Source organism: Amblyomma americanum, chromosome 3 (genome assembly GCF_052857255.1).
Source record: "Amblyomma americanum isolate KBUSLIRL-KWMA chromosome 3, ASM5285725v1, whole genome shotgun sequence".
Taxonomy (NCBI): domain Eukaryota; kingdom Metazoa; phylum Arthropoda; class Arachnida; order Ixodida; family Ixodidae; genus Amblyomma; species Amblyomma americanum.
This window is the reverse complement of record NC_135499.1, coordinates 132,777,179-132,787,165: the sequence shown is the minus strand read 5'-3', so window position 1 is coordinate 132,787,165 and position 9,987 is coordinate 132,777,179. Positions and strand designations below refer to the sequence as shown.

The window sequence follows — 9,987 nt, the reverse complement described above, 5'->3', positions numbered from 1 at the left end:
AATGAATATAAACAAGAGAACAATATTGACAGTACTCCGTGATTCTTTTCCTTCTTTTCCTTTCCTCCCTTCTTTCTCCTCGTTAGTCCGCGCCGCGTGCCAAAAATTGTGAAAAGATAAAGTAGACGAAGAAGAACGTGGCGTTCGTCCTGTTCATCGCTGCCCCGAGTGGGTATGTGCCATCTTTTGATAGGCTAACAACAACAACAACAACAACGCTGCCCCGACGGCGCAAGAACCACGCACCACACGAGTCCAACTGCGACGAAGTCCGCGTGCTGCACTTTGCCACGACGCGCAGCTCTTGTGCAGAAACCAGGCCGGGGCCAGGGTCGCCATCATGCCGGTCGCGAGGCAGCGCTTCGAGAGCGAGACCGACTGCCTGCTGTGCTGCCTCAACTACTGCCTCGGCCTCAGCAACGTGGCCGTGTTCCCTTTCCTTATCTACGACAACGGCGGAGGTGAGAGGCGCTGCTGAAAAAGCGATAGCCTGATTACTGATTCATGATGTTCAGTTTCCGTCAGTTATTCAATTGACGAAATCTGCCCATCTGGAAAGCTCGGCGGAAACGTGCAAATTCTTTCTGTGTTACCTTTGGATAGCGGGCTTTTTCTTAAGAATATATCCCGATTAAGCATCAATGCTTAAGCGGGCTGGTTACTATCATGTACAATTGCCTGGAAATAAACAATTATTATTATTGTTTAAAAATGTGAATCCTAAGTATGAAAGAGTACGTTTGGCGCGATCGTGTGGGTGGTGTGATCGTGTGGTGTCCGTGCGTGTCTCGTTATGCGAGAGTGAGAACAAAGACACAGGACTCGCTCCTCAAGGTAAGTGCGGTTTATAGAAAAGAAATTCTGATGGCACGCGGTCTTTCGCAAACACTATTTCATTGAGGCAAAGCCCAAAGGAGTGCGGACACTGAAGGGAAGAAACAGAAGCATTCCTTGTATGTCACACGGTTTCGCTTACTAAGGCATGAACTTTGGAAACAGGCACCATGCAGTTATTAAAAAAAATTAAAGGAAACAAGCAGGCTCTGTCTTAAGCGTATGACGGGATAGCGTCAATGGGTTAATGCCCATATTTGTGGGATTGACCAATTCCGACTTTCCATTCATAGATCCCTGACAGTCATCACAACCATTCTGGCGCAGTGGCGCAGAGGTAAAGCGATGCGCCACTGCCCTGCGATGGCAGGTGCTGCTACCGGTGGGAGTTGTGAGACCGACTTTGCTCTTCCCGAGCAACCTCTAGCGGCCAATAATTAATTTACCTGCCAGTTTCCAGCTGCCAGCTGCCAGTTTGCTCACAATTCGGTGGTAGGCTGGATTGACGCCACAATGTCACGTGACCTAAATTGCTTCTCCAGGAATTTTTCTCTCAGCACCGACGACGCCGGATTTTCTGTAGAGCGGGGACCTTAACCCTATTGCGTTAAAACGCCGACAAACGCTCTTGCCGCACATATTGAAGATACATGGTTGCAGAGAGACGCGAGAACATAGAGCTGACAGGCCTTCTAACTGCTTGCGTCAGCAAATCGCCTTGGCTACATCATGAGCCCTTTAAACCAGCTGTTCTTTCTCATCTCCATCCCGTCTTCGTCTTTTTTCGTCCACTATGTGCGTGCGTGCGCGTGTGCGTGCGTGCAACTCTTGTTTCCGGTATCGCAGTGGTGTTTCTGCTGGTGTACCTGATCCTACTGTGCGCCGTGGCGGTGCCCATGCTCTACCTGGAGATCTTCCTGGGACAGTTCTGCGGCTGGTCTGTCCCCAGGGCCTTCGGAGGCTTCCCCATGGCTAAAGGTGGTCACTGCTTGTGTAGGCTTTTGTAAAACACACCTGAATTGGCGATCAAAGGGGCAGCCCTTCCTGTAAGCCCAGAATATTTCGCTAGCCATGCGAGATCTTAACGCTAGTCATGGTGATTCCAGGATTGCATGAACCGCTAGTCAATAACAGCCACCTCACTGCGCACAGGTCCGGAGGGGGAGGAGGAAACAACTTTATTTAGTCGCCTGCAGAACGACACCATAAATAAATGGCGCCGCGACGCGGGCCCTGACGTCTTCTCAGCAGGTGGTGGTCTCTAAAACTAAAGTAGTTTTACTCGTTCTGATTACTCCTTTAACGCCGCGACTTGCGGCAGTTTTATTTAAGGGTTTAGGATTAGAAATAATGGCATGCTCTGTTCAAACAAAATGTATCAAGGCGGTGCTCACTGCATTTTCCCCCCGCAAATTGCATTGCCGCGAAAGCCATATATTTGTCCCAAAAATCCTATTTTTGAAAATTACTTAGTCTTCCCTGAAACACACGGTAAATCAATGTTTCCTAGCTTTCAACGTGCTGTCGAAATTCGTTCATTCTTATAAGCAATCGCGATTTCGATGTTATCCAAACTGATATGACGGTTAATAACGACCGGCTACAAGTCTCTCATTGCAACCAGGCGCCTAACTGTAGTAAAAAGTTAATTATTGGAAATTAGTTAACCTTTCTACCACTTAAGACAATTCACCGGTTTTCTGGTGTCCAGAAACCCTTGCATTACCATGCCGCAAAAGCCACATTTTTAAAAAAGTAAAATAATCCTCTTTTTGAAAATCACAAACTCTTCCCTGAAACACCCGGTATATCAATGCTGTCCAGCTGCTAACGAGCCATCAAAATGCGTTCATTCATATAAGCAATAACACACGGATCAGGATCACTGTGAAAGTTGTGAACTGTATTCGTGGAACACTACCCACAGTAGCTGTGAAGCGTCATTCGGATTTGGTCGTTTCTTTCGCCAATACACGCTTCCTGTAACGACGCTTGAGTGCGCCACAAGAAAAACACAATTGCGAATGAGGTCAGGAAAGTGTTCAAATTCTTATTAGAGAGAATGACATTATAGACACATTGCAAACTATAAGGTGCGGCCTCGTTGCATTCTAGAAACTTTTTTACAAAACCTGCTGCCCACTTGTTACCCTTCTTGCTATCTATTTCCGTCAGTTTCCTCCTCTCTCTTTATTCTTGCCTCACCATACGAATGCGGCCAGCGTCAGTGAGTTAATGCGCATATATGTGGGATTGGCCATTCCCGACTTTCCATTCATAGATCCTTGGCAGTCATCTACCACTCCTGGCGCACTGGTTCAGAAAAGCGAGGGAAGTTTTCGATTTTATAACACAACGACTGTGGTGGTTGCCGGTTGAATGAAATAACATTGGCAGTTAAAAACTCGTATTAAGCCTCATGTCACCCCTAAATCTTTGGTTGAAGCTTTTACGAGGGCTTAACTTAGATAAGCAGCTTGGCAGGTTTGTCCTCACATCGTACAAAAAGGCTTGTCTCCGCTGAAATGCAAATTTTACTGGGGTGTCAATCGTATAATAGGTACACATTGTCCTGACAGCTGCCCAGGCTACATTTTTTTTGTGGACCGGAACCTGCTGAATCATTAGACCGAGAGCTGTTGTAATGACCGCACGTTTGTCCTCTTCGAATTGAGTTTACACCACGCATAATGAAAGCGAGCTACGCAGCCTAATAAGTTTATGCCAATGCCTTCATAGCCAAAATGTTAACCGTCGAATACCTGGAAACATCTCTCTAGTACCGTGGCCTAAGTTCACAGAAATGGGCAAAACTGTGCCGGCAATTTTCTCCTGAGAGTTCCGCACAATTTGCTGTGCTGTTTGCACGATGTGCGTGATTATGTCTGCTTGTGCTCACGCAGGCGTGGGCTGGACGATGGTGTACTCCGAGGTGCTGGTAGTGCTGTTCCACATCCCCGTGCTGGCCTACTGTTTATCCTACGTGATGGCCTGCTTCAGGAAAGAGCTGCCTTGGAACACGTGCGGATACCACGGCGTCGAGGAGCATGGCTGCTACCGTGTTAAGCATGGCTCGGTGCGGGTTACGTCTTGCAACGATGTGTTGAAAAATATGTTTCAACGCCGTCCCAAAACTATCCAAATTTCTTCCACTAAAGCACACTTGCCAGGGACATACCATGAACCTTCTAGATGGGATATGCCGCAAGGTGGTCCATATGGATCTTTTATGGAACTTTTCTGGTGCAACTCTCTGCAGCTTCAGCGCCGTCTTTTTGTGTAGTGAACTGTATGGTGCCAAAAAAGGCAACCTTTCCCATTCCGTGGTATTTTTCAAGGGAAGTTTTAGCCATTCGTCCTAGCGCTTGCAGTTAGGCGTAACGCGGGTGTTTCGTGTCTGTAATACACCTTCCGCACAACTTACCTGTTCAGCCGTTGTGGACGTATATATAAGCATAATTTCAGTCATCAGCCAAGGCTTCATTGAACCTGCATCTTATTTGACGTCTATTAGCGTCCGAATTTATAATTTATAAAGAAGATTTCTGTTTTGATATGAGCAGTCCTTTTTTCCCAATTGTGACCATTATAGGCTCATAACTGAGATGCATTCGGTCATACACTAAGCACCACTGGCTTTATCTGACTGGGGCTTTGGTTTCTGAGGTATATAAAGTCGGATGAACCACGTGTTGATTGCATATATACTGAGCATAAAGCTGTTGTGTCGCCGTATTTGGTCTGTAGTGGTGATATCGCTTCGTGTGCTCCATGCCTGCTATAGTACGATTCGAACTGTCTTGACTTTCTTTTTCGCACAGTACTGGCTTTGCAAGAGATATATCCCCCGAGACCCGGCAGTGGAGCGGGCGCCGCCCTGTGTTCCCTCTGCCTGCGCGTACCATATGGACCTCGAAAACGCCCGCCCTCTTGCGCCCTTTGTCCAAACGCCTCTAAATATATGTCTCTGCGAGAACCATTTTGTTGCGAACAAGACTCCCGCAGGAGAATCCGAGACGGCTTACTTTTGTTTGTATTCATTTGGTGATGTCTTCCACTAAGCTCTTTTTTGTTTGATTTCATTGCATTTTTATGCAGTATCCGTGCTTCAAGATCAACGAGACCCTGGCGCGGCGGTACTCTTCGCACAACTACAGTGGCGGCCCCGTCATCGTCGTGAGTGGTGCCGAAGGCCTGGAGCGCGTGTCGGTGCCCTTGCAAGAGTACGAGGCCCTCCGAAACAACTGCATCAACGGAACCATTTCGGCAGCCAGGGCCTACTATGAGTGCGAGTCGTTTAGTTATATTAAAAACCAGAACCCGCTTTTCGTGTGCGTTTAATACGTGTATAAACTCTTAGCTGTGAGTAAATCTTGCCTTGTATGACAACAGCCTCTTACCTATCTGCATCATAGACAAGGATTGTTAAATTGTATCCCTATGAACGTGGACTGAGATTAGGGTAATTTAAGTTAACGGTCTTCCCGCTTTTTGCAAGTGTTCGCGTGTTTTTGGTGTGTATTTTGTTACTGAACCTTGCTGCCTACTTGTTCGGTCCTAATTACCCGTCGTCTGTGTTCCTTTGATTATCGTAGGCGCCACGTGGCAACCTCCGGCTACGCAGCAGACGACGTCGGTGGCGCAGGCGTTAATTTGGCCTTGGCCGTAACTATCGGCTGGGTCCTGATTCTAACCGCCATCCTCATGGGTCTGCCCTCGTTGAGGAAGGTGCGCTGCCTTATTGGATTCCTTTCACAGAGACAGCTATATCGTGATGTTTCCTGAGGTGAAGCGGTGTTGCCTTTGCCCAAAGCGAACACAGCTGAACCGGAAGCGGCAGCTCTCTGTGGTTTGTCTTTTGGGGTCCCATGATCCAGAAGCACCTGGCGTTGGGGAGTATCGTGTTTCATCGCTCCAATATTTATTGCTCTCAGGACGGAAAGTCCACAAGTTTCTAGCTTTACTGGTAATTGCTGTCTTATATTTCATAAAATTTACTAGTCAGAACTTGTCTTATTGTCATTTATATTGGCGGTGGCATAATTACCCGTCCGTGAGAGTGACCACCACTCCGTTTTTCAAAAGGGCCAGCCGCGTCCCACGTGACCCCGCTGCTACATGTCGAGCTGCATGCGGCTCATTCATGGCAAGTCCCTAAAACACACAATGTTCTTGCCGCGAGCGACTCGATACATATAGAGTTGTCGACAGACAAGCGGTTCGCACCCTGAGAGAATCGACCACGAGGTGTGTTCGGTAGAGCCAGCCGATCTCTCACACCTTCTGTCTCGAATCGTGTAACGGACAGCCCGCAAAAACCTCTCCGTCTGATCCTGTATCCATCCCTCTTTTACTCTTCAAAAACAAAACAAAAAGCAGGAAATTTTCTTTGTCCTCACTTTGATCGATTCACTATAGATCTGACCCAGTTGTACCGAGGACAAAGCGCGCAGAAAGAACAAAGACAATTTCTACTGCGAATATACTTCTGATTCGTGGGAAGTGAATAAAATAGTCGTAAATCTGCAGTATGAGCGTTCCGCAACTGCGTAGCCTAATCGCCAACGAAATTTGCAGTTCACTTGCCACACGAGCTGGGAGCAGTATACATTTGGAGCCGTGCGACCCGAACAGCCCGCACTGTATCCATTAAACGCACTTCGACATCGGCATAACTACAAGCTGCTCTTTTTACATATGGAACACAGACGTACAATTCGTTGACTCCTGTGACAGCTGGCATCAAGGTGTTCAGCATACCTTAAACGTACTGCCTTGAAAAGGTTGAACTGTACTGCACTGGTGAACTGTACCATTGCTGCCCTGTTATTCAGGCAGCACTGCTGCTGCCTTTTTTAAATATTATTTCAAAGATTAAGCTTAACTGAACAGACTTGTCTGTTGCTCACTAAGGTTGTTATTCTAATTCTATATGAACCTAAATTGTCGCCTAAATTAACTTGTCTCGCTGCCACCTTGCCTCTGTTGTCAACTGTTTCGCAAGTCAGCACAAGGCAGGAAAAGAAATAGACGAAACAAAAATAATACCAGGACAGAGGTGTGTAAAATATATACGTATGGCAACGACAGAATTCTAGCATCCCAATGGCCCAGTTGCGTACCTATGTGACACTTCCAAAACGATTTAGACTCCTACGTATTATCGACAAACCATTACAACTCTCCAACGTTCATTCTACATACCAGCCGCAGTATAACGGCTGAATAAATGCGTGGAAGTTACCAGGAATGTTCCCTTCACGTGTATTCTTGAGGCTGAAGCTTTCTTGCGTACGCTAGGTCACTCTTAGAAAAGTGCTCATGACGAGTTCGCTGGTGCACGAGAGAGAATCTCGTTACAACGCTATGGCACTTTTAAAGCTCGCCTTCGATCAGGAGATCCAAGCGGCCGTAAAAAAGAGCTTAAAACGCCGCTTTCACAAGCAATAAGAAAAACTTGCGAAAAGTGACGAAATTGCTAATACAAGGCTACATTAAGCTGACCACTGATACGAAGTGTGTTGTACAGTGGCTGAGAGAGATCTGACGCCTCTTTTTTTCCCTGTCTTTCCCAACACGCTGTAGCGTCAAGTCAATTCGCTTCACGTTATTCCATGCGGGGACAGATGAGCGCACGCCCCATAAGTCTGTGTTTGGGGTGTATAGCGTCAGGCAGTGGAAATTTATTCATCCAAGTAGCAGTAGGTGACCAGGTAATTTTCTGTAAAAAATTTGCCGCAACATTTCTATGGGCGCTCTTATCCACGTGCAGGCATCGGTGTGGATGCTGGGCACTCGTCTAACACTACTGACGATCTTGTGCGTGGCTTCGTCGGTGCTGAGCGGCGCGAAGCATGGCATGCTGATGTTGCTGCAGCCGGATCTATCCAAGTTCTACTCAGCGAAGGTGCGTGCGGTACTCTTCAGAGCACTCTCCAACGCCAGTGCATTGTGGCACTATGAACCATTCCCCTGATGGACTAATGTACTCTACTTAGTTGTCAACGTGTTCATGGGACATGAGGGTCACTGGCAGCGTTTTCACTGCGAACGTTCTTGGGGAAGATCACAACGCTGGACGTGGCATAACGCTAGGAAAAATTTCCCTATTAGTCATCCCCTTTGGTCACACTCCTTGGCCTTGCAGTGAAAACAAGAACGCTCGATATTCTTGTTACTTTCAGATATGGCTTGAAAGTATAGTAACTAGCTGTTACTTTTGTCATGTGACTGGCTTGAGCAAATCCAAACATGTTCAGACTGCCGCCCGAAAATGTGCATCTTCTTCGTGACTGCTCCGCGGTGCGTGAAGCGAAATGCAATTGTTACAGTTGGTCTGCAAAATGCTTTGTGCAAATTAGGTAATTCTGCTGGGATTCGGGGCTGTCAAACTATGAATTACAGATGCAGAACTCATAACTAGGGCTTAGGAAGACAATTGTAAATTGGGAGTTTAACGTACCGAAGTGACACATGGACTATGGGGGACGCTGCAGCGGAGATCTGCGGATTAATTTAGGCATCTTGTGCCTCTTTAGCCAAGTGCTGACGTCGCACAACACGCGGGAGTTTATTGTTGTTGTTTTTTGTCACACCATCAAAATACCACTGCAGCCGGTGGACCCCAAGGTCTTGGCACCAGCAGCCAAACGTCAGAACCACTGAGCCACCTCGAGGAGTACAGGGCGTAGGACCCATATCTCAATATACGTGCACTCATGTGCTTCCAAATAATGAGTGTTGATTTCACAAATACAAGAACACGTGCAAAAAACCTTGGGCATTCTTAACTACATTCTTAACGAAGAAGAAGCAATAGCATTTAGCTTGCCTGCTATGGTGTATACAATGACTAATGCTCTTGCTATTTTCAGTCTAAAACACCGGTTGTAACCGATTCATGGATTGCACTCATATGGTATGCATGAGGCATCGCCTGCCAGAATGTTCGAGAACCTTCCATTGAAATTTCATATGGGATTATACTAACGCACCCTGCTAATCCACCTTAATCCACCCACTAACCCACAAGAAATCATTTTGTGGGGTGGGCCTACTTCCAAAATTTTGGGGTTCCTCATATTTGGAAATTTTGCGGTGTCCTATGATTGGCCCACTGGTTGTCACGCGGTTTTTATGACGTCGCGGCACTCTCAATCATAGATCGCGGGAAGTCATGCCAATACTGGCGCAGGGGTGCAGCGGTTAAGAGATGCGCCACTGTCTCGGCAGGTGGCTGTTTCAAACACAGCCACTTAGAGAACTTGTAAAGGTTTCCTTACCCAGTGACTCTGGAAGCCCAGGGTCATGCGTGCCCCAAACTCCTATGTGTGAATAAAAAGTTCTTACTACTACTACTGCTACTACTACTACTACTACTACTACTAGGGGCTTCTTTTATGCGCACAGAAAGACGACACAAAAAAAGACAAGGTAGACAGGACGGAGCGCACCTGTCTACCTTGTCTTTTTTTGTGTCGTCTTTCTGTGCGCATAAAAGAAGTCTGAGTATGAACTAACTAGCCCAACAACGTATATTACTGTACTACTAGGGGGTTTGGTAGAAACTTATCCAGCGTCTCAACAGCCACCGGTGGGGCTTGTGGGACCCAGGTTGTGCTTCTCGAAATGCCGCAAGGCTCATAGACAACATCACGGTGAACATGAAGCAGTTGCTTTGAATTTGGCAACGGTGTGCAGTTCGCTCAAAATCCGGTCGCCAGGTTGTGATGACGTCACAAGGTCACGTGACCTCTCTCCACTAATCTGGGAAGCTCGTGAGAGGCAAGCCGCAAATATTTTGTAAGGCGACAACCTAGACGCCATCATTAAAAACGTAGAATGTAGGGCTGTGACGCATATGCAATATTCCGCTGCCATTGCTTCTTTTGTTCACCCTTGCAGACGTGGAGCGCGGCGTCCCAACACATGTTCTACACCATCGGCCTCTCCGTGGGCACAGTCACGTTCTTCGCGAGTCACAATAATTTCGACTGGCCAATCCTTGGGTGAGTTGTCTCTCTCTTACTTGCGCATGAAAAAAAGGCAAGAAAATGAATGGCGATTATAGAACTAGTAATTTGAGAAATGAGTGCTATAGCTGTTATGCGATAATGATTACGCAGATATAATACCGCCCTTGCGAGACTGCCA

At 47.0% G+C, this 9,987-nt stretch overlaps 1 protein-coding gene across 2 annotated transcripts in view; it reads left to right on the top strand.

Annotated features, from left to right (window-relative positions):
• Positions 1-246: 246 nt before the first annotated feature.
• Positions 247-9,987, top strand: part of LOC144124935 (sodium-dependent nutrient amino acid transporter 1-like) — a 35,825-nt gene continuing 26,084 nt past the window's right edge. The window contains exons 1-7 of one of the 2 annotated variants that reach the window (XM_077657896.1): positions 247-461; positions 1,681-1,812; positions 3,738-3,910; positions 4,933-5,120; positions 5,430-5,562; positions 7,607-7,741; positions 9,739-9,842. In XM_077657896.1, coding sequence (XP_077514022.1) covers positions 341-461; positions 1,681-1,812; positions 3,738-3,910; positions 4,933-5,120; positions 5,430-5,562; positions 7,607-7,741; positions 9,739-9,842 — 986 coding nt within the window. In that variant the 5' untranslated portion in view covers positions 247-340. The remainder of the gene's footprint in view (positions 462-1,680; positions 1,813-3,737; positions 3,911-4,932; positions 5,121-5,429; positions 5,563-7,606; positions 7,742-9,738; positions 9,843-9,987) is intronic. The other variant, XM_077657897.1, reaches the window with a different exon arrangement.